The sequence below is a fragment of the Phalacrocorax carbo genome, chromosome 8 (assembly GCF_963921805.1).
Source record: "Phalacrocorax carbo chromosome 8, bPhaCar2.1, whole genome shotgun sequence".
NCBI classification, from domain to species: domain Eukaryota; kingdom Metazoa; phylum Chordata; class Aves; order Suliformes; family Phalacrocoracidae; genus Phalacrocorax; species Phalacrocorax carbo.
Window position 1 is genome coordinate 3,136,790 of NC_087520.1, and position 27,543 is coordinate 3,164,332.

The following is a 27,543-nucleotide window of genomic DNA, read 5'->3' on the forward strand; positions in this document are numbered from 1 at the left end:
TGCATGTTAATGGCATTACATATTAATCAAACCATGAATTTAGTAGCTAACAAACGCTTCCCATGAGTAAGGAGCTCCAAACTGATTGAAGACCAGTATCACTAGCAAAGGCTTTCAGATTATTTTTATTATTAAAAACATATTATGGCTAAATTATTTGCTGAAAGATAAACTAAACACATTTTGAAAGAGAACAGCAGTTATCTCAATTTCACTGACCTACCTGAAGGTACATTTGGGGCTTCCTGACTCATCTTGATGTTTGGTGCCACACCATATAAACACACTTTATTGTGGAACAAGCCTTCTATACAGTTTTTTTTAAAAATCTGCATTATAACCTACATCCCTTGAAGCTATTTTAACTGCCTCCTTTGTATATTAAAAATTTATATTCACACCTGCTATAAATTCTGTGCAAATCTGAACAAATGCATTTCCAGCTTAGATCCTTTGACCTCCAGCAAGATCAAGTAATTGGTACAATAACTTCATGGTTTTGAGAGGAAGATCAAATGAATTAATCTTTCAAGTAGTAGAACAGTTCTACAATTTATGTTAAAGTCAATAATTTGAGTAATTAATTTAATTCCTCAGAGTAACTTTTTCAAAAAATCAAAACTAATATGCATTAGTGAAGATTTTTTTTAATATTAAAAAGAATTAAATATTTTGCATGCTTTCGCATAAGAAAGCAAAAGCGATGTGAGACAGTACAAGAACGTGTTTAACAGAGCTCCAGGGTACTACCTGAGCCTACACAGCAACAAAATAACAGTGGTGGTGCAAAGGGGAACTGTTTTTCCTCACTTTCACAGAATGGAGGATGGCTACCTCAAGGAAAAAGTACACCTGAGACAGAGCTTGGAACTGCAGAATCTCCAACTCCATCAGGATGATTTTCAGTCCTGATGAGCAGTGAAAAACACCTTTTTAATTGGTTTAAACTGCTTTAATGAAATAATGCACACAACCGTGGGCACTTGTGGATGGGATGTGACTGGGAGAAATGGGATTCTCCAAGTCAAACAAAATCCTGAAGCTTAAAGAGATCAAATTACAGCATGAATCCATCAAGCGCTCACCATTAGCCTGGCACTGACTAACGTGGCTGCTAGTATGCAAGTGTTCTAGGCAAAGGCAGTTAAAAATACCAAAGCCTCCTTTCCCTGACCTCCCCCACCATCTCCCACTTTCAGGCATCTGAGCAACCATTTAGCAAACCTATGATAATCAGTAACTAATTAAATAACTAAAATTGTTTCAGCGTTCATTTTCTTTTCATGAAAGTCACATTTCTGGATTTTTATGGCCTTATTTGCATGCCTCAGACTCAGACACGGGAAAATGTGAGCCTACGCACATCTGTGCGGCAAACCCAGATGGCAAGCTCAGGTCCAGAAAGCCACCGTCCCTGCTGGGACAGCCTGCACCGGACACCCATCAGAACGGGGACCTGCTTAATCCACATCACTGAAACGAAAACCAACGCTGTCACCTTCAGGACTGAGAACAGGTTCAGTTGCTCTTCCACTCCCACAAGCCCAGGGACCAAAGGCTGAAGGGTGCATTATCATCCTGCAGCAACACATCAGGAGTCCCACCTCCCCGTCAAGCCAGGCATTAGGGGTCGTCTCCAGCTGGATCAAGATCACCGCCCCTCGCTACAGCCACCCTGCTCCCTTGGTCCCTTTCCGATTACTCTGCACTTCACAGGGGTTTGACATCAGAAAGTCAGGAGGGAAACACTCCAGGCAGCAACTTTGCTGGTTCTCTCAGAACCACTTATGGCTCAGTCTTCCTTTTTTACTTTAGGCAGTAAAAGTGACCCAAATGAAGAGCCAGGACAAAGTTTGCTTATTAAATTTAGTTTCACTGATCCCAGCAGCCCCAGGACAGAGCGTACCATAAAGTCTTTGGGGCAAAGATGGCATCTCCACAATGGCCAGATGCACAATTTCCCTCCCAGGACAATGGCAATATCAAGTGTGAGAGCTTCTGCTTCAAGTTTGTACCCAATCACTGTTTCTTCGCTGACCTCCTCAGCAGGTGTTTAATACCAATATACATGGATATGCCCTCACTTGTTTTCTGTTTCCACAGTACAGAAAGCCTGAACACAGCACAAAAATAGAAACACAAGGGTTGTAGCTGCAGCAGCAGCTAATGTACAGTACCTCTTGATGCAGCCCCCCTGCGTCCAAATACAGCCTTCTGCTCCTGTCCATGTCCATCCATCCCCTTGTGACCAACGGGAAAACCCCAAACAATACGAGAGATAACCAAAAGCTTCTTGATTTCATCATGTCACGCCTGTTGAAAACAAGAGAACAGTCATAAAACAGTCATCTCGCAACAAAACTCAGCTCAGATTCAAGAACACAGCAGACGCGTCAGTTGACAGCACCCATCCGCACTCGGTCGGTGCTCATGGAGCTTTGCAGACTCCCACAGCACACCCAGCAAACCACCGATTTTCCTGGTTTGCACCCACCAGTGTATTGGCAATGAATTCCCACAGTGTAGTAGATTGGTGAAATATTTACCCAAAACACGCTGTTCCCACACAGCACCTGTAGAACCAGAGCGCTGAGATTTCTAAATCTAACTCCTGCAGCCAAGAGCAAGGCACATCGAAACCCAAGCTTATGGCACTGCAGAAGCCAAAGGGTGACTTTATCCCATCTCCAGAACCCCTAGCAGCACAGGGCTGCTCCTAGTCACGGACTCACACTTGTACCCTCTGCAGATCTTCAGGAAAGCCCCAAACACTCACATTCACTTCTTTGACCACTGGAGGCTTCCAGCAACTGACAGAAAATATCATTAGTCCCCTCAGATTCAGAGGATGATGTTACCTCAAGCAGATACAGCCACTGCCACCCCCTTAGGCTAAGATCAGTTTGCAGGGCCAGCAGGGTCTGACAGCTGACACCCAAAACACAGGAACAGTCATTCCTCCCCTGGATGAGGGCTCCCGCCCAGACGGTCACCAAACCCACTAAGACTTGCAAGGCATGAAACAAACTCTGTGCTGAGAAGGGCTGATGTGTTTCTCCAACCACTACATAGGTGTGCCCCTCCTCAGGCTGTGATTTCTCCACTCATTTGCCCCTGTCCCAAACAGAGCCACTTCCAACCCCTCCCAAACTCACCCTACTCAGCAGCAGCAGCACCTCCCCAGCAGTGCCGCACCACAGCCCCCACTGGCTGCAAGGGACTGGGACAATGCAAGCAAGGATTTCCACCACAACAGCATCCACCCTAAGCAGTGGTTCTTGCCTTGTGTGTTTTTTTGAGTGAATGTGGAAGTCAAACCAGCATAGTTACTGAAAGTGTCATCAGATGGAACTACCACGTGTTGCATACGTGCGCAGCCCCGCGCTGGTGAGCCGGAAGCTCAGAACTTTTGGGGGAACAGGACACCAGATTGTGCCGTTACTTTTCACATTAAAAATACCAAAGGAATCTTCAGGCCTGGTACCATTTCTACAGTAGCTGAGGGAAGTTTTGACCTTTCACAGCAGCTGCAGCAGATGCTAACACGGACCCGTAACGAAGCATAATGACCACTTAATGAAGCAAGCGATGACATTTCTATAGCATGCAAGTGACAGGCTGATGCTTGGTTTGAGCAATATACATTAACAAGGCGAGTTACCTGCTAATGGCAAAATTAAGCCTAGCTGAATTAAGTCACCATGACATACCTTGCCTTGACAGGACTCGTTTTACAGTGCTTTCATGCCGTGCATTTGCTGCAGGGTGTATCCAAGCCTTGGTGCATCAGTATTAATTTTGGAGCCATGACCATTGCACCAGTGCTGGCTTGGTCTCCGCTATTTCATCTGCCCAAAGACACACCACCGACAGAACGGGCACAGCCTACAGCGGCCGCGTACCATGCACCCGCGGTGTTCAGGCATCGCTTTCTCTCAGCACTAATGTAAACACCCTGAATTGAGAGCGCTCAGGTTAAAATCACAATTTATTAGGCTTTCTAAACTCCAATTAGAAACCTCAGATGTAATGTTACTACAAATAAATGCTTAATAAGCCAAATTCACTATATCAATAAGGGACAAGTACATTGTTACACTACGAATTGCTCTTGCACAGCAATACTATTTCTCACGGTTTTTATAGAGGTGTTTTGTATGCTCAGTTGATACCGTCACAGCAAATACAACTAAAGCACTTTGCAGTTCTAGAGACCTCCGACTCATATGCTGCTTGAAATTACAATCCTAGAGCAAAACAGGGACTAGCTAGTTTAATGTGTATTTAGTAAATAACCAACTGCTGGAAAGCTTGATGGTATTTGGATTAGGATGCCTGTAACACTCATGAAACTGAAAAGGCAGCCTCCACCTGCTAGAAACTCCAGTTGTTTTAGAAATGGAATTTGTAGAACATCTTTCTCTAGTCAGTTTAGAAATTACTTAATTGTACCACATCCTGACTGACAGTACACTAATTGCTCTCACTCATAATAAAAGGATATGCTAATATACATTATATACCCAAATAGCCTAAACCAAGCAACAAATAGACACCATAAATATCCAGTTGAGGGTTAACTCTGAAATCATACAGCATTTTCACGTCACTTGGCATCCTAAACCGTCCCTCGGCATCACCTTACCCCGAGCTAAGTGGAAAGCTCCTTGCAGAATCTGGTCTGCAGTTGCATTAGGCAATACAGCTACCGGATTGCTGTTCAGAGTTCCCCAAAGTCAACAGAAAAATGCAAATTGATTGAATAGATCCAGACCGCCACTGTAAACTCAGACAAGTTTTCCTACCGATTTCCTTTCCTCACTTGAACAAGGCACAGATTTGCAGGACGTGAGCCTGTACGGACCATCGCTGCCCAGATAAATCGAAACTTGCATATGGAGGTGCTTGCATAAAACAAGCTGTTGTACAGAAGAGAAAAAAAAAAGTTAACAGTGTTTGTGGCTAAACATTAGAAGCCCAAGAGCTGGGGATGGAGGGGAGTGTGAGCAAACAGGCAGATTTTAATCTACTAATTGTAATGCAGACACTAGAATGAAACCAGACTATTTTAAAGTAAACAAGAAGTTGAGCATCACATCCCTTTGCTGCATTTCCTTTGTTTCCAGGGGAATTCCTTCCAAAGCAGTTTCAGCTCTTCTATTGAAGAGGATACTATGCAAAGCCCAGAAGTTCTCCTAAAGGTTGCGGTTTCTTCCTCTGAGCTAGAACAGCGCTACAGCCTTCCTTGCAGCTGGCATTGCTGTACCAAGAAACACTACCCCAAGCACAGCAGCACCGCGCTACACACCGTTATCTGAAGAAGCTCCAGCACGATGGCTCGCTCACGCACGCAGCGCCCAGCCCGCCGGGGCCGTGCCCCATGGCCAAGCCCGGCGGGTGCCGTTGCAAAACGCCCAGCCCCAGCTCGGGGGAGGTCTGTGCAGACCCCCGACAGACACAGAGTCTCAACTCACAAGGAAATCGGTGCAGTGCCTCTGAACGAATTGGAGCAACAGCAGGCGGATGCAAGCCAAGGAGACAGGCACAGGTTTTAGGGCACGGGTTGGAGAGCTGCTCAGGCAAAAAGGGTCACCTTGAAAACGGAAGGGGACTAATCGCATTAGCCCTTTGAGGGGGGAACAGCAAAATTTGTTTAAAGCCCTTCTGTGACATGCAATACGAGCTGTCAAACAGCTAGATTGCCACAGAGATACAACAACTTTTTCCTCCACAACGCGGTGGAGCTTTAAGAATTCAATTAATGACAACCGTAATAAAATTAAAGAATTTGCCAAAAGCAGTTATTGGGTTTGTTTTCAGGGATACTTAAATTGCAGCTTATTTTTTTAGCATTAAGAAATTAATAGCTCACAATGGCTTTTAATAATTTCCAACAAGCCTCATAATGGAAAGGAAGAGACTGAACTTAATTACCTGAAGTTATGACTGTTGCTATAGCAAAAGGGAAGCGTTCAGACCAGCCCCTTACCTCTGTATAAATGGGCTCTATTAACACCAGATACGAATCTGGTCCTCGGCTCCTCTGCCATCAACTGTTCCAATTGCTTCAGCCTTATCTAAACAGCATTTCTACAGCCTGCAAAATAATTTTTGATGCCCATTATTTTTCTGCTGAGTGCTACAAGCGCTACAAAATTAAGGAGAAAATCCGTTCTACGATAACCCTTCAGTGAGACATAATGAAGCCAAACAACAATTTCAGTCAGCTATCTGCAGTATCTTCGACAAATACTTAAAGTTTTGATACGTTAAGGACTCATTGGACTCAGCTGTGAGGTTTAAGTACAAACCAGACATTTCATTTGTTTAAAAGCATGCTTAAAGATACTCCATTTAATCTTTAAATTCTCCCAGGCACTTCGATGTTCCCAGAAAAAATTTCGGGAGCATGAATCCAGCGGGGACGAAGGGCTGCCAACAAGCTCCTAAGCCTCCCAGGTATTTCACCTCTGTTTTCAAGGCTGCCTCTGTGACACTCCGGTATGTTGCAGTCGCAGGTTTGCTCGGCGGTTTCGCTCCGAGCGGTCCCGAACCATCCCTCCCACCACCAGAAAGCCATTTATTTCCACCGCGCAGAAGCATTTTAGACAAATTGGGAAAGGATGCCGGTATTTCTTCTGAAGAAGAGACGCCCCCGCTGCCGGCTGCGAACTCCACCCGAGGCAGGGGAGCGCGAAGGCGCCCGGGGCCCGCGGGACCCCGGCCCCCGGGCGGGCAGCGGCCCCCGACGGGGCGCTCGGCGCGGACGGCCGCCGGCCCCACGGCGCCACCCAGGGGCCGCCGAGGGGGAAGCGCCGGCGCCGCTCGCGACCGCGGCGGGACGCGCCGCCCGGCCCCTCGCCCCGCGGACGGCGGCAGCCCCCCAGCTTCGGGACAGGGGACACACGCGCACGCGGACCGCCACCCCGGCGCCGCCCGCCGAGGGGAGGCAGCCGCGTCCAGCCCACGGGCGGCATTCCCGCCGCCTGCTCCCCACGCACCCGGAACGCGGGGTGGGGAAGGGGGGGGGGGGGGAAGCGACCCCCTCCAAGCCCGTCCCGCCGGCTCCCGGCCCCGCTGCGGGCACCCACCTGTTACCGCGCCCAGCCCGGGGGTCCGCGGCGGGCGGCAGCGACGGCATCCGGACCCCCCACACACCCCCAGCCCCGAGGGGACCCCCCTCCCCGCGCCGGGACACCCCGCGGAGCGCACCGGCGAGAAAAGCGCCGCAGCTCCCGCGGTCGCTCTCCGCTGAGCGCGGGGTGGGGATGGCAGCGCTCCGCCGCGACCGCGCAGAGACGCGGGGCAGCGCGGAGGGCAGCGGGAGCCCGCGGTGCGGGAGGGCGGTGCGGGGCGCTCCACCCGCGGCACTCACCCGGGGCGCTGAGGGGAGCGGCGGAGCGGCGCGGCGGAGGGGAGCGGCTGAGGGGAGCGGGGCGGGGCGGGGCGCGAGCGGCGGCGGCCGAGTCGGCGGCGCGTGCCGGTCCGGCCCTATTTCTGCTCTCTGGGCCGGAGCCGCCTGACGTCACCGCTGCATTTGCATATTCCACCCAATCGCCGACACCTGTGAGGGGAGGGCGGGGCCGCCCCCTCGGGGCGCGCGGGGCGGGGGGGGCGACACGCACGGGGGGGGGGGGGGCGACACGCACGGACACACGGACACATTGGGGGGGCGGCCTCGGGGAGTGAGAGGGGCACGGGGCCCTGGGTGGGTCAGAAACACGGGGCGACCCCGCGCGGCTCCCCCACGCACCCCACCGGGGGAGCCGCGTGGGGGATTGCCGGACCCCGGCTGCTGCGGAGCGGGGGGGGGGGCGGGGGGACACGAGAGCACCCCCCCTTTGTGACACGTCCCTAAAACGGGGGGGGGGGGGGGCCTTGTGGGGCACCGGGTTTTCCCCCGTGGGTCCTGGTGACCCACCACCAGCACGAGCCAGAGGCAGGGTGGTTTGCACAGTGCTGCTCTTTCCACACGTCCGTGGTCCCACAGGGAGGGAAACGTGGAATTTGTTCATTGCACAGAAAAGCAAACACTGGAATTCCTTCATTCTCCCCTTCACCATCGCATCTGGTTTAAAAAAAAATCGATAAAATAATTTCCCATTTATTTTTTAAGAAGGGTTGGACGTTCGCAGGAGAGGAAGGCCCAAGGGGACCCCGGATCAAAGAGGATTCCGGGCGTTTGGTTTCCAAACCTGCGAGGGGGGTCGGGCGCAAACTGGACGCAGCGCAAAGGCGACGCGACGCCCGCCATCAGGAGATCGGCGCCTGAAAGGCCTGATAAAACATGCCAATTTTTGCGTTTCTTCCCTTAAAGCATCTTGCAGCTGGATCCCGCCGAACTAAATTGGATTTGTCATCGGCTTCGGCGTGGAAAGGACGGGACCCGTCAGTTTGGATGTTTAAAAAGACGCAGGCGGCTCTCAGAAACCAGGTCTAGTCTGGAAGAAAATCTGCTTATTAAAAAATCATTCCACAAAATTAGGCAGGAGGTTGCAGAAGAGACTCTTTCATGACAGTAAGCTTTTTTCTCTTTTTTTTTTCCTTCTTTTATTTTTTTTAAGGAAATACCAACTGATCACACAGGTTGGTTTTCCAGGATTTTTTACACCTTTAGTTCTGGCCCAATAAATGCAGCACCCCTGAAATATTTTCACTGTTTACAAAAAAATAATTGGAGCTTATTCTACTCAAACCGTACCCAAAGGCTTGGAGGGACTCTTGGTTTTGTGGTTTCCTTCTCCAGCAAGGAAACGATCTGAACTTGCTGATTTAAGGTTTGGATTAAAGAAGAAATCACACACGTAACAAACCGGGGAGTATCGACTGTGAATTGTGCGTGGGCAATAAAAAGAAGGTCTTGGTAGGAGGTCCTGAAAGAAGAAATGAGGGCGTATTTCACAGCTGGCCTATAGGTTTAAAGTGTTTGAGGTTTTTTAAAAAAAATAAAGCTGAAATCTAATCAGAGACACATCTTCAGTGAGATCTTCTCTTTCCTGAGGGAAAAAAATCGGAAATAATATCAGTGGAGACAACCCTTCCCCATTTCCTGAAGGGAAGGAAGAAAAGTCGTAGCGCTTACCAACATCATTTATTCTATGAAAATATCTGTCTGCGCTGCCAATGTGAAGTGTTTAGTGACCTCTGTATCTCTTAAAGATGGCCGTGAACACGAGACGTGTTAGCAGGCATCCGAGGTGTCCGCACAACCCCGATTTATTTATAGCCACGCATGCTGGAGGGTCGAGAGCAGGGAGGCAATCGTGTTTCTTCACCACCAACAGCTTGCCTGGGCGATACTTGCCGCGACACATTTGTAGCAGTTAAGGCACATTTTGCTCATTTTTACATCACCTGATGCGGTTTTAAGTGCACAGGCGGGAGCTGCTGCGTTTCTGCATGACCCCGGTAGCGGAGACGAAGGGGAGAGCGCGGCGTGGCAGCGCCGTGAGCCCGCTGCGACCTCCCCGTGCCGTCAGCCGTGCACGCCGACCCCCAGACCCCCAGCGAGGGGTTCCTGGTCCCTGCATCGAGCCCTCGGGGCTCAGCCACCGGTCCCCGCTGGTCTCACACTGAGCATCTCGCCCTCCACGGCTAAATACGGGGTGTATTCACCCTGCGCAGAGGATGCGTTGGGCAATTTGGCTCATGTGAAGTGCCCGTCTGCTCCTCCATCAGACATCGGGTGCCAGAGGTGACCTTGCTCCTAACGCAGGTGTCGCGGCATACCCAGGTTTGCCTTTCCCGCCGTTGGCACAGTTGGGTACCAACAGTCATTTTTAGCATCCTCTCTTGAGTCCTACGCATTTCTCTGATATTTTGGTTCAAAATCTTTTGAAGTTTTCCAACCTTTTGAAAATACTCTTTATAAAAACCTCCCGGCAGGCACCCCGCCTCGCACCCTCATCCTCTGGCCACCTCCGTCCCCTGCCTTTTCAAACACTTTCAATCTGTCCTCAGACCTTTTAAAAGCCCTGTGGGAGCCCGGCTGCATCTCAAGGGGTGTTTTTGAAAGGATGCTGTGGGAGCTTTGCTGGGGGGGCACGCTGTCCCCCCACACTGGTTCACCCGCCCGCGAAAGCTGGGCAAAGCAAACAGCTCTGTTATGGAACCGGAGGAATAAACCGCTGCTCGCTCCAGAGCAGGCTGGCAATGAAAAACTGATAAATTCCTCATCTTCAGGACTGGAAGAGTTTGAAGCAAAATAATTGTTGCTTTCCTTTGAACTGGGAATTGAAGGGGCCCGAAAAACGGTGATTGGAGTTAGAAGGAAAAGAAAAATGGATGGTTTTAGAGGCAGAGTTGAGGAGGGGAAGATTCCTATGCAGAGAAAGGGGAAAAACAAGTTTGCAATTTTTATTTTTCTTAAGATACAGGATAACCAGTTCACTGAAATGAGAATTAAGCATCCTCCCCTTCCTTCAGTTTAAAAAAAAATGTTAAAAACAGAAAACATGACAGTGAGTAAAAGCGCTGCGGAAGTTTAGAGGAGTCGAAGCTGCGAGTGATGATAGATTTAATAAGACGTGGGCTGATACGAGGCCTGTGAAGGAAGAGAGACCTGGGCCAGTCCTGGTCTTGCGCACTTCGGTGAGAGGAGCTGGAAATGTGCAACATGTTGTCAGCTTTGACTGATGCGACTTTGCGAATTTGATGAGAAATTCTAAACAACAGATTGGCAAGGCAGAGCTCCGTGTCACCGAAGATACGACAGCATTCAAGGGTGACCACGGCAGTTAGTTTAAGGGAAAGAGTTTAAAAGAACAGATGGTCTTCTCTTGTTGGGCTTTTTTTAAAAAAAATTAAAAACAAAAACAAAAACCCCACCAAACAACAAAATAGAGCAATGTACATAGCCCAGACTCCCTGATTTCTACCAGCAAAGGAATTAACTAGCACTGAGCCATCTGAAGTACTTCCAAAATCTAGTAAGTGATGTTCAGAAGAGGAAGATAAGGTTTTGCCTTTGAAAATTCGAACTTCGAACAGCAGCGGATCACCCACCCACACACACCCCTCCCCTCCTTGTCCAGTCCTGCTATCCAAACGCAGTAATTAACCATGAGTTTTTAAAAGAACGTTGTATTCGCTGGAAGCAAGAAGCTGAGGAGGTAATAGGACAACAGGATTCATGCTCATTGCTTGTAGTTATTTGAACCAAGATCCTAAATCAGGCCTGATTAAAGTAGGAACTCAGAACCAGATTCAACAAAAACTAGAGGTATTAAACAAATAAAAATGTGACAAGAGTCATGATTCAATTATTAGGAGTCCATCTTTTAATTGCTCATTAAGATGACAGTGTGTATCTTTGCCTACATACATTTAACAAAGCCTTTTCACTTTGACAGTGCATAAAATTACCCATGCCAACTGTATATCTCTTACTTTTTATGTCAACTTTAGAGTTGCCAGTTTTTCATTATCTTCTTGGCCACAAATTAATAAGGAGGAACAAATTTAATAGCAGCCTCAAACCTTTAGAGATTATGTCAGCCTTGTGTATCTGTGCCAGTTAAATTACCATATATTTCTGCTTAAATTTAATGTGGTCATCTTCATACAAACACACACATACTTAAAGCTTCCTACAACATTAGCGCACCGAGGGGCTGCTCTGAAAAGCTGACATGGAGCTCGGGCTTGAACTTTCCTAACCACATCACCCCATTTAAGATGCAACAAGTGGAGAGGACCAAGGTCAAGCAGCTGGAAACATGCAGATTTTTTCTGCGGGCGCTGTTCTCCCATGTCATTACCAGCCAGGATGCCTATGGATGAACCTCCGCAGCAATGGAATGTCCTTTGGGTGGCCAAAGTGGGTCGAGGCTCAGATCTGGGTCGAGGTGCTGCCCTTGGTGACCCATCTTTGTCTTCATCATGTTTTAGTGAGTGATTGCTCTGTTTGGTAAGTGCCCACAAAGGCTGGATGCTGGATTGCAGTGCTTCGTCCCTGCCTTCACAGATGTAAGCCCAAAATAATAAAAAAATAAATTGTAAAAGATGTTTTATACCAAAGGAAATACTAAACGTAGAAACAGTGGTTTGATTCATTTCACAGCTGTAGTCTTTTTTGATTTGTTCGTAATTTTCTACACTACTGCTTCCAATTTGATACTGTCTGGGCCTCGGATGACAATGAGAATGGGATAACAGATGATGAGCTCCAAATACTGAACACAATCATACTCGCCCTACGTGTACCCACAATCAATATGTCACTTTGAGGAAGGAACCATCAGCCACTAGGCAAAGTTTGGAATATAAAATGTCACAGGAACTCAAAGCACATTTCTTATTTCTTAGGAGTTGTCAGAGCAGCAGGCTTGTTGTTGTGTCGGGGACACAAGGAGGGTTCAAATAAATAGACCCGGATACCTGAATTAAAATCGATGTGGTGACTCTCAGCAGCTCCCTCCATCTCCGTGGCCCTGGGAAACCCAACACGCGAGGCTGACTGTGGGGCTAACGGCGTGAGCAGGACCCGTGGCCATTGGCCGGGCTCGCGGCTTAGCAATGGCACCTATTTTCCTCAATTTACCCATCTCTCAATATTTTGTCGGTCACTTCTCCCGGATGCACAGGGGAGATCATCAAAGACAGTGGGCAGGGTTTATCTGAAGACAAGAAGGCACTTTGACCCGTGGGCATGGTGAATAATAAGGTGTTTAGGTTTTTTTTTCCCTTGGCTATTCATACATACAGTCGAGTCGTAAGAAAGTCTTGGTGCACATTCTGGAACATATGGTGATCTTTCTTTCAAGCTTGGTTCAAGAGGAAGTTTAAAGTGAGGAGCTTTAGCAGAGCTGTTTTGACGCAGGCTGTACAGCAGAGAAGGAGGCAGTCGGTCAGAGGTGCGGGACTCCTAATCCACGTCTTTAAAACTCCCCATGTCGGGGAAAGAGAGGCAGATGAATGAAACAGGTGAAGATGAAAGAATATGCACCAAAGCAGAAGCAAAACCAGCAAGAAATGCGAGCTTGCCTCATCTGAAACCTTTAGAAAAGTTTTCTGAAGCGTCTTCGCGTTTTATCTCTTCACTTAATAGGTTTTACTTTACGCCTGTGCATATCTAGGCTGTATATCAAGTTCAAGAAATACATTTGAGCAAGGGTGAATTGGCTACAGATTCCTTAAATTGCCTCTGCAGACAGATGGCCAGAAATCAGGCTGGGAGGGAGAGTACAGGCAAGGAGGACGTTGTTCTTCAAGAAAAATTAAGCAATGTAAATGGCACCATCACTGCTAAGAAAGACAAACCCCTGCGAAGCATTAGCCAGGCTCAGTTCAAACAGCAATTAAATGATTTAGGACAAGACCGCGATCATTTACAATTTTTAAAGGTGAAAGGTGTGATTTTGGTAATACCTTAAAATTAAAAGGCCAGCCACTCCATCTTTAAAATGATGGTTTCTCTCCTGGAAGACTTATCTCATTGTCAGTCCATTAGCAGCCAGCCAGAACCCATCCATACAAAAATAATTGGCTATTGATATACGGTAATGCTGAAAAGTTATTCTTATTTTTGTTCATTGCCACAGAAAGATGTCCTCTCTAGCCTACACTTTCAATCATTATAAATGCTACTGTGAAAAACTAAGAACACTTTTCTGAGATAGATTAAGATCTACTTCACAAATAAATATATTTTATCACTAAGAGAAGAGGCAAATGTCACTGGTAGTGAGTGTTTTATACACAGTAGAGACCACTTACGCTGGAATTTTCCCCTCATGGTAAATTAATGTCACTGGCTATGCACAGTCGCCTCTGCACGGGCAGGCTCCAGTGCAGGGTTTATACCTGCTGGACACACAGGAAGAATTGTCGCTGAACCACGACAGCAGCCCCTCCTTTCCCCTTGACCGCAGTGAGCTAGAACGGGGTGAAAAGGCTGGTTTACTGGAGAGGGACAGGAGCCACCGCTCACCGCAGGGACCGAGGTCCCGTCTTCCCCTTTGCTCGGGAAGAGGTCGCATCCTGCATGCTGCTGCAGTGCCCGGGTCCCAGAGGAACCAGCAGCCTGGGAGCAGCAAAACCCACCACCACCACCAGCCGTCGGGCCCCGTAAAACGTTATTTGTGCACAGGCTGGGAAGTTTGCGCTCGGGCTGTTAAAGCTGCCACGAGCCGGTGGCAGATGCTGCACTTGCCAGCTAAGCACCCCTCAAGAACAGCTAATAAAACCAGAGGACATTAGGCTTCGTAATGTTGTGTTTTAAAGATAAAGAGTCTCTGGTCGGGATCGTACTAAGATTTTTACTTTCTTGCGGACAGCTCTTTGGCTGCCCTGTAACACAATCTCGAGCTGAACTGAAGCAATGATTTATAAAAACCCTGGTTGGGACGATACGCAGGGAGATGTAAACGGCAGAATGGAGAAAGTGGGGAAATAATTGAGCTTGACAGAGAATTTTTGGGACCGTAGTTTGAGCCAGTAGCTGAAATTTCTCATGCTTAAGACTCAAACGCACACCAGTGAGAAAGCAAGATATTGCATGTCTTCAACAGATCTGTCCTGGGACCTTGTGTAGACCATGATTTTTTTGTTGTTTTACCTTATTTATGGCCATTTACTTGTAACAGTTGTTGATAAAATATTTTAAGGAGTAAAAAATTAATTTTACATTTATTTCAGCTGCTTATGGAATTAGCTTTCCTTTTATGTTTTTCTTCTTTGGCCAAATTTCTACTGTAACTCTTCCAACACAAACAGTTTTGTTTGCCTTTGTGTCGCTATTAGAAGCCCGTCACTCTCAGTAGCTACTATACTGAGTCTCTGTTATCCCTTTAGGAAGTCTCTCCCACAGTAAAAGAAAATACATTTTTTTTCTTGTCTCTTATTGTCTAGAATTACTCTTGGATATTACAGCCATCAATGTTTAGTATTAAATCATTTCCCTGCCAATTCGTTGTAATCAAATCTTCCACAAAGTCAATAGCAATAACATTTTTATGAGGCATTGTCTCTCTCAACCCATTAGGTGCTTTCAGATCTTTGAATCTTCCATTCTGAAAATAACAGATAGTGACCTGGAAGAAAGCATAAAGTCTGTGAAAGTCACACAAGCAACCATGTAATTGGTCGTACCGACAAAACCTTTGGGTCAGAGCTCTGACTAGTTCAGACAGGTTACTCAATCATATGAGTGACTTTTCTGTAGAGAAAAAAAAAACAACCCACAAAATAAATAAATGAGCTACCAGGCCCACTGGAATGAATAACAATATTTCTATCGCATTTAATGGGACCAGATGTTGGCTTTGCAGAGTTATATGTGGTGTTACACCGGGTACATCTGTGCTGCAATGCAAATATGCCACTACAACTCACAGGGAGGTACTTAACTTGGTTTAAAGGAAGCACTAACAGCTGCAGCACTGCAGAGCAGAGGGGTCTGAAAAGCACCCCAGCCCCGAGCGTGCATTTGCACCGCGAACTCGTGTGTAGCTGCGTGCCGTCAGAGGCGCAGTGCCATCGGCACCCGCGGTGTCGGCACACCGCTGGTGTGGGGTGTGCGAGTGCAGCTGAGGGTGCTGCAGGGTCCCACGTGCCTCCTGGATGCGCCACCCAAAGCAGTGGGTGCTTCACAGCCCACGGTGAAACACGGAGATAAAGACCACTTCCTTCAGCACCCTTTCAATTGAAAGCAGCTCCCACCTGCCACTGAATCAGGTCCTCAGGATAAACTTGGGTTTCTTCTTCTTCTGACTTTAGGGGGACAGAGTCACACTGCTGGCGTTACTCTGGGTTAGAAGGAATCAAAATGGGTCACAGACACAGCCAAAACATGACGGGCCACCTTAGCTGTAAGCGTACAGCTTGCACAGAAGCCAACAGAAGTTTTGTACGAAAGGAAGCAGCGCAGCTACGGCTTCCTATTGTAGCTATTTGCAAACACAGATGAAGAAAATATTACAATGAATGAAAAAACCCAAAGTTCTCTATAGCTATGCTGTGCTAATGACACTTGCTACGCTGTAACTCTATAAATGAAAGAATAAAGGCTTATCTAAATGAGTTTGTTCAGCCTTAAGAGGAAAAGGCTCAGGAGGGGACCTCACTGCACTTGCAGCTACAGAGAGATGGACCCAGATGCTCCTCAGGCACGCAGTGTACGCGCACGGCCAGAGGGTGCAACAGGATGCTCTGGTTAGATAGAAGCGGGGGGGAAATCATCCTGAGGGCAGTTAAAGCCTGGAACAGGGACTCAGAGAGGTTGTGGGATCTTTCCTTTGAGATATTTAAAATGGGACTGGACAAGGCTCTGAGCAACCTGCTCTAGCAGACCCTGCCTTGGGCAGGAGAGTAGGCTCAGTGACCCCCCGAGGTCCCATCCGCCTCAGTTAGTCTAGTTCTGTGACTTATAAATAGGTTTTGACATCAGCCTCTAGAAAATGGAGCGTCACTTAGTGAACACAAACAACTAATCCCATGATCACTTTCAAGCAATCAGGCTGGTATATGTATATTTTAATGCTACTGGAAGTAACAAGTATCCAGCTGGCTTCTAACTAAAAGAGCAAAGCAGAGGCTCAGACTCCAAATCAATAGTGAAAACTGATCTAGAACGTCTTATCTTCTGTCTAGAATCAGAAGTTCTGTTGAAAAATACATATAGGAAATGATGAACATTTGCTGCTGTGACATTAAGTAAGATTAACACATGTTAAAAAGCTAATATTTCATTTCCACCCTCATGAAAACTCCTGAAGAGGTCTGCACTGGGATCTTTTACTTACCCTGATCTCTGCTCGGTTGTGGTTGTGCATGTTCTGGGTGATGCTGCTCCATGTGGCCGCTGCTGCTTCCATAGAGATTTCCAGTGTACTGACCAGCATCTTCCAGAGTTTTCTCCCTGGAACATGCACCTCTCTTTAGCCTGAGGCTACTTGACCTGGCTTTAAATATTACTGGTGCTGCTGTTGAATTCTTGAATCCGTCTCTTGCACAACCTAATGGTGCACTCGCAATATATACATCCCTCTTCTGTGGATTTTAGCGTTACCCAAAGATCCCTCAAAGTCACAAGGCAGTTGCCCGTTAGGCGACCTAGTTGTCCCACTCACAACACCCATCCTGCAGTGACCTATCTACATCTGGCAGCTTATAACTAATGGACTAAACTAACTGAAAGTCAAGTTGTACCAGGCACAACCCAGGCTGGGAAGTAGCTGTGCTTTCTCAGTTTGAGCTCTGGGGGAGCGCAATAACCTCGGTGTCGCCGAGGCATCAGCATCACGACCCTCAGTTAACGTATTATTTTGTTTCTATACCAAGGAGCAAAAGCAATACTGATTTTGAAGATACTTTAACTCGTCTAACCCAACGGCACTGCGGAGCAATAGCAATTATCCACAAGTGACCATACGCTGAGGGTTTCTCCGGAGGGTTGCACGTCCTTACACACTCAAAAGATGAGGTATGGAAGGGATCTGCAAGCACTTATTGCTTGCAAGTATGGGTGACAGAGCTACATCTGTGTAAACCATAGTCATGAGTTTCATTGATTCTGATGGGTAATTTATTTCTGACTCTGCAAGGCAAACCCACAGAGACCAGCAGTCGATACCGGTAGAAGTGGATTAGCGCAATAACACACATCTTTTGGGTCAGTGGGCAGGCAGAACAGTTATTACTCCTATTAGCTCCGATTCAAGTGGAAAAGAAAGGAAAAAGTTAGTGTCAACTGCAGGCTGTGTATATCTTGTCTCTCCTTTTTCTTTGATGGGGTTACAAAATCTGCCACTATTCTGGTTTTCTCTTTCTTTTCTTTTTTTTTTTTTTTTAATATTGATGCATTTTAAGCAGGAAGAAAGAGAGAATGGGGACATCTGTAGTCCCTATTCTCATCTCACCTTCTTCTTGTATCGTGTAATTCTTTAATATCTGGGAATTTGTTCAAAACTCCTCATAGTCAGCGTGTTCAGATCTCAAGGGACAAGACCCACAGCTAATATTCAAGACAATGTATTCCTGTCTATCAATAATATGAAGAGCTGAATCCTTTTTCCTTCAATCTTTTTTTTTTTTTTTTTTTGCCTCTCACATGGCCTTAATGAAGATTTTGCAATCCTGTCTCCCTGGGGCACACGGGTACCATCTAATACCTGCATTTAAATATTCTCTCCCTGCCTCAAACCCCAAACTGAAATCTGAAAACCAGGAAATCGTTTGTTCCAGGCTTCCTGAGCAACATACAAACAAGCCTCTGCAAATAAGTAGAGCTTTAAACCTAAAAAGAGCCACAGCATGAAGAGGAAATACGGCCAAGCTTAGAGGTCTTTACCCTTCGATGGGTGCTGGAGTCAAGGCATGAACCTGATGAAACTCGAAATAGAAGACTTCTACAACCCGGGCAAAACCTATTTTTACAGCAGCATTCCCATGGGAAGTAGCTAAAATATCCTATTTTCCTCCTGCCCCACTCTCCACACCCCCAGATTTCTTTTCACCTCACGTAAGAGATTATTTGCTCCGTACTGGATATGCGTGAGCTTTACGGGGAGCTGCGTTAGCTCCATGTGGAGAGCTGCTCTCCTCGGAGGGGAGGAAGAGCTTTAGATTAACTCCCCCAATTTGCTGTCATTGACTTAAAGAAGTGACAAGATTACCAAAAGCACAGCTGGCCTTGAAATATTTTGAAAATCTGGTGACTCCTGTGCTCTAAACCCTACCTTGAAGCTAGTTTGGAAAATCCCGCCGGAGAGTATGCGCAGCCCCTGCGGCAGCAGCGTTTGATCTCTACATCTCAGGTGGCCGTCCCTTCTCTCCAGATTGTTTCTAGACTTCTGAATCACTCCTGCATCACCTAGAAAACAAAGAAACAGCCTGAGCAGGAGAGCTGGCATGGATGAGGCTTTATTTGGGGCAGCTGGTTTTATTGGTGCTGCCATGGGGCAGTTCTTCCAAACTCCTGCTGAGAGCAGGGGCGTGAGTGCTGCTCCTCACATAAGTAGAAACTTTGGAGTCATTGAGCCTTTTCTGGTGAAAATGACAACAACTTATATTTCAAGCACATATTGAAGGTCGTTTTGATCTCTGACTGGCCTTTTTGCTTTGTTAGTTAATAGATTCGAGTCCTAAGTTCTTATTCAGATAAACCTCCCAGTTTTTGCTGGAGTGAAAACTAATAACTAGGCCAAGATTTGGCCCCCAGTTGGACTGGTCTAACTGGAGTTTTTACGTGATTCAATTCTAAGAAGTGAGTGAAGGCAGCTATAATAGAGCCGGTTTGGAGAAAGGGAAAGTGGGCAAGAATTGCAAAGGTATGCACAAATAAATCAAACCTTTTCTTCTGGTATTTGGAAGGTTACAAATATTTAGAGTGCCACAAATGTTAGTTCATCAAAAAGCTCAAACGGGAAAAGCTACAGGCATCCAGGTAGAAATGATGCTGTGCAACCTCGGAGAGTAGTCACTGATCCTGGTAGACCACCAGGAAGTAATCAAAATGGGAAGACCATAAAAAACTAACCTGCTGGCTGAAAATTATTTACCCAGGCAACTTGGTGAAGACTTACAAATAAGAAATACAATAGCACCGACTGGAGTTGGCTCAAAAATTATCCACAATTAATAAATTGACCTATCCTACACACTGCGTTATTTTCCCTGACATTTTCACAAGCTACAAATCTGATAATACAATTAAATGACAAGTTCAATCACTTCTTTATTTCATGTATACGTATATTATAATATTTTATAGCTGTATTACAGAAAAGACTGTTTACTCACGTTATATCTTCCCTAGCATAATTCAGAGCTTTGCTTGCCTAAGAAATTACTTGTCTGCATTTTGATTAAAAAAGCAAAACCTCATTGTTCCCGTGGCAAATGAATTCAGTCTTTAAATGAAACTCATTGTCACATCCTTTTCTACGCAGCAAAGGCATTCAGCTCCTGGAATGGTTTTAACCTCTAACACAGCACTTTTGTGTCTGTATCTGATCCAGCCATGATTCATTTTTCTTCCAAAGCTTCGTCAGTGTTTGGGCTCTGTACTTAGTTCTCAATGAACTGGCTATAACGCAGTAGTTACAGCTCCCTGGAAAATGACACACAGTAACTCTGTCAAGTTTTTTATTAGCTTGGATAGGTCTTTTATTTTAGCAAGGTCTTTTATTACCTCGGATAGCTTTGAACTAGTTCTGCACTGGATGAGTGAAGACCTGGAGATCCAATTTTATATCAAGAGCCATTAATTTTTTTTAACCGCAACCCCTTGATTATTGATAGGCTTTTGTTCTTTCCTGTCGCTGCACAACACATTGTCTGAAGTGAATCGCACAAACTTTTGCAGTTACTTACCGGAGTTTGGATGGGTTGTGGCAACCAGCCGGCACAAGTCCTCTGGCTTTCAAGTTCCAAAAAGCATCTGCTCTAGATCAGAAGCTCATCGGATCTTTGTGTTCCATAATATTTGTCAGAAAATATCATAAGAATGTTATGGAGAAAGGAAGCATCTGTAAGTCTCCAGATGGTGGTTAGTCCATGAATCCACACGTACACACCAAACCAACTAATCTGCAGGAGTTTAGCATTTCATCTCCATAACTCCATCAATCACAATGGATTCCGTCAAAATAAATGAGCGTGAAGGAGGCGGTAAGACCAGGATGGGGCTGTAGTGTAGAAGTGCAGAAATTTGAAAAAAAAACCACACCCCAACAACCCCCAAATAAATAGAATTTCCTTGAAAATGTCAGAGTCTCAAAAATGGTGTAAATCCTTCCCAAAATAGCGTGCAGGTCACCCTGATCCCACTTCCCTTGAGCCTAGCAACCATTCTCCTCATTTACATGCTTTGAGTTACACTTTTACAGCTTTAACGTCTGTTAAATTTGAACTGACCTTATAATCTGGATTCCTTGTCCAGAGTAAAATAATAAAATGTGTATTTGAGGAGATTTTGGAAAATGATGAAGAAATTAATTTGCTCCCTTTTTATAACGTAGACTTCTTTATATTATCAAAGCACTTAAATAAAGTAAAGCTTTAAAGTTAAAACACACTGCAAAAATTTTGATTGCTTTTTTTCTTTTCAAAAAAGTGCCAGGAATGCAAAATTTCCGCAATAAACCACAGTACAATTTCCTTGCAAGTCAGTTGTTTCTTTTTAAATTCAAACTTAGAAGGCAACTGAAGTTAAAGCTTGAACCAGTTCAGACTTTCAGGTAACTGAAGTCAGCCTAAGACTATTACTTGATAAAGTTTAATCTTTTTATGAGAGTCAGTCTTTTTTACGAATCAAGTAAAACTTGTATCAATCAACGATTTCTTTCATATTTAGGCTCTTTTGCCTTACAGTTATTCTTGCACTGGGCTGCAGCTTTCAACATCTTACCGTGTTGTTCCTTGGATTGTTTATGCCGTCGTGGCATCGGGAGACCCACGTCACAGGATAAGCGCTCCTGGTAGCGCTAACGCAACAATCAGTTGCAACGATCCCCAGATGTTGTCAAGCGCTCGGGTAAATGGAAATCCGTGTTGCCGCCAGGCTCTGCTTGGCAAGGATCCAGCTGTAGACTTGGCTACAACCAAAGGGGGGAAAAAAAATAATCCCATTTTTCTTCCTTTAGTGTTCCAGACCCCCATGCTGTTTCTCAGCCCCCGTATCCGTATTGCAGCCATGGCTGAGCAGCGGGGCCAGGGGTGGGACGCAGCACCTGCAGAAGGCCTGCGAGGAGCTGGGTGGTGATGGTAAGTGTCCAGATGATACTAAGCGTTTTCCTTTCTTGGGAGCAACAGTCATGGGTGCTTGGAAGCATTTGGCACTCTCTGCACAGTACCTATGACCACGGCACATCCTCACGGGTTTGCATTTAAATCGCAAGTTTGAGAAGTTTCCATTTGCCTTGTGGACCCTGTTGTCAAGATCTCGCAGACAGATTACACTGTCCTGCTAAAAAATTCATTCTGTAGGGATCAGCTAAAGTTAAATCTAAGAGGAATAGTGCATTACCCTGGGATTAGACTCATATTTCAAACAGACTGTTCGCTGAATAAGATCTCACAGTGCGAGTAAGGAGAGCAGGATCGGGGCCAACGGCACCAGGGGTGCGATGGGCTGGAGAGGGGACGAGGAGCATCCCAGGGGCTGCCGCCGCTTTCGCAAGAGGGTCAGGATTTGCAGATGTCGCGTGGGATGGGGCCGGAGCGCTCCAGGGGTAGCTCCTCCTCTGCTCCACCTAAAGGGAGAGAGGGTAGAGTGCTTTGGAAATGTTATTGTTTTCCACAAAATATCCTTTAGAAAAAAACCTGGAAGCAAATTATAAAATATGGAAAAGGAGTCTGTAGGCTGGAAGGTTTCCCTAATTTTTTTTGTACAGCACATTATGTGAGTTGCAACGTGAAGGAAGAAACCAGCACCCTTGTGCAATCCTTGCTGAATCCGCGGTCGTTCCGCTGGGTTAGGAAGGGGAGGCCACACAGCATCGCCGGTACGGCTCGTGAAGATCCCTCAATGCTACCCCTGCCCACAAACCAGCACCTGTTCTTCATATTTTCACTGACACAGAGCCTGGAGGGGTTGAGAATCACCCTCCAACACGGCACAAAGGCAGGAGGGGTAAAACACAGCAGGCAGCTGGTGCTGAGCCGCGAGAATGCCCACCTCTGCTCCTGCCCCTCTTCCTCCCATGGCCCCTTCAGCTCCGCGTGGGAATCCCACGCCTTGTTCAGCCTCGTTACTGCGTCAGGGGAGAGCGCGTTTGTCGCGTTATCAACATGGTGATAATCTGCCACCTGATAAGAAGTCAGAAATTTCTGGAAAATTTCACATTCATTTTTTTACACAGCTAGCCAGCCGCAAAGGCCTTAATGTCAATGTTAAGATCCTATCTTCACAAATCGTAGCTAGTACCTGATGGATTAAGAATTTCTGCACACATTTGCCCTTTTTGTTTTTGATAAGAAATAGTCTTTCAATGTTGGTGTTAGTTTATTTTTTCCGGTCCCTCATGTATTTTCCATCTGCAAACACCTAAACGCCAGCAGGTTTTGGCCTCAGGTTAGAAAATGTTTGCAATTTATTTCTTAGAATTGCTAATAAGTTTCCCTGCCAAAAAAAAGAGGAACAAACAATGATTCAGCAAAGCCTTTGAAGATCAAAAAGAAATATAATTAATTTGTTAAAGTGGAAAAATACCCCAAATACCTGTTAACAAAATCGTGTTTGACCTTCTGCATTTTTCTGCTGAGAAGACAACCTTTTTACTTTACACCAGCAGGATCCTCCCCGCTGAGAGACGTGAAAACCCCACACCACGGGGTTTATGAGACCGTGTTTTGTGGCACTATGTAGGATAACGCGCTCATACCTGCGCTTGCCCCTGCCACGTACTCACCGAATCTTGTTTAACAGCAAAGGTACTGATGACCACCATAAATCCATAAGGCAGAGGATCGTCTTGCTCAAGGTGCCAGGCACGCAAGGCTGTTCAGGGATGGGAATACTGGGAGAGCGAAGGTCCCGCCTGTCTGCAGGGCAAAGATACCCACCGGCTGCCCTCAACACCAGGAAAGAAAACAACAAAACCAATCTGAGCAAATTCCGCTGCCGGAAGCTCTGAGGGAATCCAAACCAAAGAAATGGCTGATGGTGGCTGGTGCTAAGCAGTCACATCTTGATTAGGTTTAATTTAACAGGAAAAAACCACATTATCAGCAGCTTACGTGATCACAAAAAGCAGTTAGGGCAGGTTGAACCAAACTATAACGGCATCTCCTATGACAAACATCTTAAAAGTTCTGTGATTTCCCCTCCGCCCCACTGAAAATGCGTGACAAGCTGCCCTTGTATGGAAGATACTGATTAAATACTAACACATTATGTCAACTAAAATTTCTAGTGGCTGTAATACCGTTTAACATGGGGTGTAATCTTTTACAAAGCATATAACAACATGAAAAAAACTGAGGTGGTCTGAAATTTTGCAAGTAATAGAGACAACTGAAATATAGGTGGGTATAGCATGTCAGCAAGACTTACTTAGAATGAAAAAGTTGAAAGAGCTTATGTTAATGATAGGAGATAGAGGTAATATTTTAGATATGACCACTGGATGAATTCAATTTCATCAACAATTCTGTAAAAATAGCAGCTAAAAACGGATTATGTTTGTTTTCAGGGCATTGACTGTGCAAATAAACTCAATTTAATTCCCACATTACTGTGAGAACTTTAAAGTCAGACTCTCAGTTTTTCTGTAGCTCGGTAACAGTGCTATTAGCAAACAGATGCTCTGAGACTGGCTTAATATTGCTAAATTAATTATTTTTGTTGGTGTGCTTGTCTTAATCCAAAGAGAAATGAAAGCAAGGCAGAGTAAATCAAAAGTGAAATGCAATATTGTAGAAAAACCTGTGCAAAGACAACACGTGTTTCAAAGACCATCAGTCCACACAAGCTGAGCAGAGGGTTTTATGAAACCTTAAGCAAAGGGCAGAGCGATGGAGCAGGTTTTTCTGTCCCAGAATTCCAGCTGCTAATTTCATTTTCCCTGTGACCTTAATGAGCAAAAACTCAGTTTGAGCAGTATGGGGAATTCAGAGGGAGGGATCGGACACTTGCACGCATCTGTCTGTAAAAATAATAATAACCCCCCCAGCAACTAAATGAAAACCAAAACCAACCACTTATTTAGTTTTCATATTTGCCAAGAAACTTTAATATTAGGTTAGAGCAGTTTTGCTTTCCTGAGCCTGCCAGAGCCTCTGAGACAGCGGGTGGTGGTTCATGGGGACCCAGCTCCTCAACCCTACCAGGAGTGAGCAGCACCACAATCCTGCATAATCCCGCATCATCCAGCCTGGCGAGGGGCTGCTGTGTGCAACAACTCGAGCCTGAGGATAATTTCTTAGCCTGCATCAAAATCCACAGTTCACGCCCAAGCAGCTGACGCCTCTCTTCCTACCAACGTTTCCTTCTTTTTCGTTCAAGACTTGCAACAGAATGAAAATAACAGGCCGGCGGGAGTTGCTAGTTTGAAAAATCCATCCAATAACCTGCAATGTCACCAACGTGAGCTGGAACTAAACACGTCTGGGAAGACAAATTCCTTAAATGCTCGATGCTGAAGGACAGGGTAGGTAACATTAACTTGGCTAATTGTTTACTTGCTTAGCTAATCTAACATAATCTGCATTGATTAGATTTTGATTTCATGCTAGGTGAGTATACTGCTTCTGTGCGCCTTGTGGTTAATTTGTGGACCGTACCAAAAAGTCATCTTTATAACACGTTTAACGCTCCAAAGCTGCGAGGGAACAGCAAAGAGCGAAAAGGTGCCCAACCCAATGGGTATTAAAAGGGTCATTAAACTCAGCATTAGGTAAAGGTCTTGTTTTGGGTTGCAGTCAACTCGCTTGATTAAAAATGAAGTGTAAGCAAAAGGCATTCAAGAGAAATACTTAAATGCAAAGTACAGCGTAGATTCTCCTGTATGTAACTAAATAGCGCTTACGGACACTCACTGCCTCTTATTCAAGCTCCTTCCACAAGAAGTCTTTAAAGATCATGAAGCCTCAATTCATGGGCTCCATACGCCAACGGTTTAAGAGTGAGTAAGTTATAACGAGCGTAACAAGACTGCCATGTACTTGATAAATCCTAAATGTTTGCATGAGAAGAACAGTAATTTTAAGCCTAGTGAAATGTTATAAATACATTATTTTGGACCATTTTGGGGGGGTTTTACTGCCATGGGGCCAGAACCTTCCCCCAGAGTTTATTTAAAGTATTAAAGTATTTATTGCTTTGAACAGGAGAAGGAGGGGAGAGCAGAATTCGGCCTGAAGAAATTAAATCTCAACTTTGATGAACGTAGTTTCCTCAAATACAGGATTTGTTGCATTTAATGCTACGGAGTTTTGGCATATAAACAATACTTTCTGCAGCTCAGGAGTACAGAAATACTGTTCTAGATAAAAATGAAAAAGCTTGGGTGGCTTCATGGGCCTTTAACAGGTAACAAAGTTCGCAGCCTTCACCTTGAAGTCTCCAGTTGAAATTTAGATTGATTGTGACTAAAAGTAATTTCTGTCTGACAGCTCATGTGAAGAGAGTTACTTCATTTCATAACAAATGTGTGGCCAACAGCCTAAAAATTATCACCACAATTTAACAAGTCCATTGGCAGCCCCAGAGGCACCGCAGACCGGTGGAAGTCAATCCCGCCTGTCTGGGTCTGAGAGAAGCCGAGGTGGGGTAGAAAAAAACCCCAGAAGCAAATCTATGAGCGTTATAACTCTTCGGTGGAAGAGCTCACAAATTTAATTGCTTGAGCCTTTCTGTAGGAGAAAAAGTTACCTACTTCTTCAGACAAGGCTGCCGGCTGGCTAACGTATGATTTTTGTTCCACAGAGCTGAGTTTTTCTGCTTTGTGGAAAAGGAAAATGAGCGTTTTAAGTCACAACCACTTGGGAAGGAGGCGATTTTCTTCAGACAATAGTATGCCCTTTCCTGTCCTGGGAGGAAGACACATGACATAGGGCAAGCCTGGCAAATGCCAAAACCGAGGCTCAGTTGCGTGCCTGAGTTACATCCCAAAATTAGGTGGGATGAGCCAAGGCACATTGACTCGGCTTGCTCTTCTGCATCTGCTGCATGTCAAAGACTTTCCAATACAGCTCCTATTACCTAATTCAATATACATTTTTCTATTTCAAATAAAACTGAAGAAGCAACGAAGCAAAGAAATAAGCCTATATTCATCCAAATTTTAAATTATTTTTGCTCATATCCGAGAAAAGTTCACTGCCTTTCCCAGAGTAATTGTCGTGTTTGTAGAAAAGGAATTTAAAGGACTCAGAGATCACGTTCATGAAATGTGGATTTCAACTCTTCCTAAATAAACGTGCCAGGCAAAATGTTTGCAAACATATCTATTCAGGAGCCTGAAATGCAAAGCGATTTCTCTGACCAACCGCAGCTAAAAGTATTCATATCATTAAGCAATAATAATCAGCTATTAAACTTAAATAATAATTAAGAAGTAGTCATTGCCTATTAGTGACAATCCTAGGAAGAGAAAGTGAGGGTGAATTAAGGCTACTGGCAAAGCACGCATGCAGCTTTATTGTTTTAGTTAAATCTCATGTTGGCACTGCTTCATGCATCTGTACTATACATTCGGAATATGGGAGTAAGTCCAATAAAGTCACAGTTGAAAACCCTTATTTTACTGCTCGGGTTATTGTAGATCATATAGTACAAAGAACCGAACAAGATAACCATTCATGGACAAATCGCAAATCTCGATAAATCAAAGTAAATTATCACCATGACACAAGATTTCTCATACATATATTTATCTGTCTATATATACACACACGCGTTTATGATAAGGGTCTTTGGATTGTTTTTTACAAAAAATTGGGGAGGTAGTTCCATTTTAAGGAGAAACTGCATGTAATTGAGGACTGAATTATTTATTATGACCTGGGGCAGCTTTAAATTATGAACTTTTTCACGTTTGATTTTTATGGCACAAGATATCAGCCTCTTTCTCTCTGTGCAAGTCCCATCATTTCTTCGTC

The 27,543-nt window shown here is 45.4% G+C and overlaps 1 protein-coding gene across 2 annotated transcripts in view; it reads right to left on the reverse strand.

Moving 5' to 3' along the window:
- Nucleotides 1-7,507, reverse strand: part of FSTL4 (follistatin like 4) — a 247,838-nt gene extending 240,331 nt beyond the window's left edge. For both annotated transcript variants that reach the window (XM_064458304.1, XM_064458303.1), the window contains exons 1-2: nt 7,376-7,507; nt 2,178-2,313 (exon numbers count right to left, since the gene is read on the reverse strand). In XM_064458304.1, the coding sequence (XP_064314374.1) occupies nt 2,178-2,306 (129 nt within the window). In that variant the 5' untranslated portion in view covers nt 2,307-2,313; nt 7,376-7,507. The remainder of the gene's footprint in view (nt 1-2,177; nt 2,314-7,375) is intronic.
- Between the last annotated feature and the right edge of the window lie 20,036 nt (nt 7,508-27,543).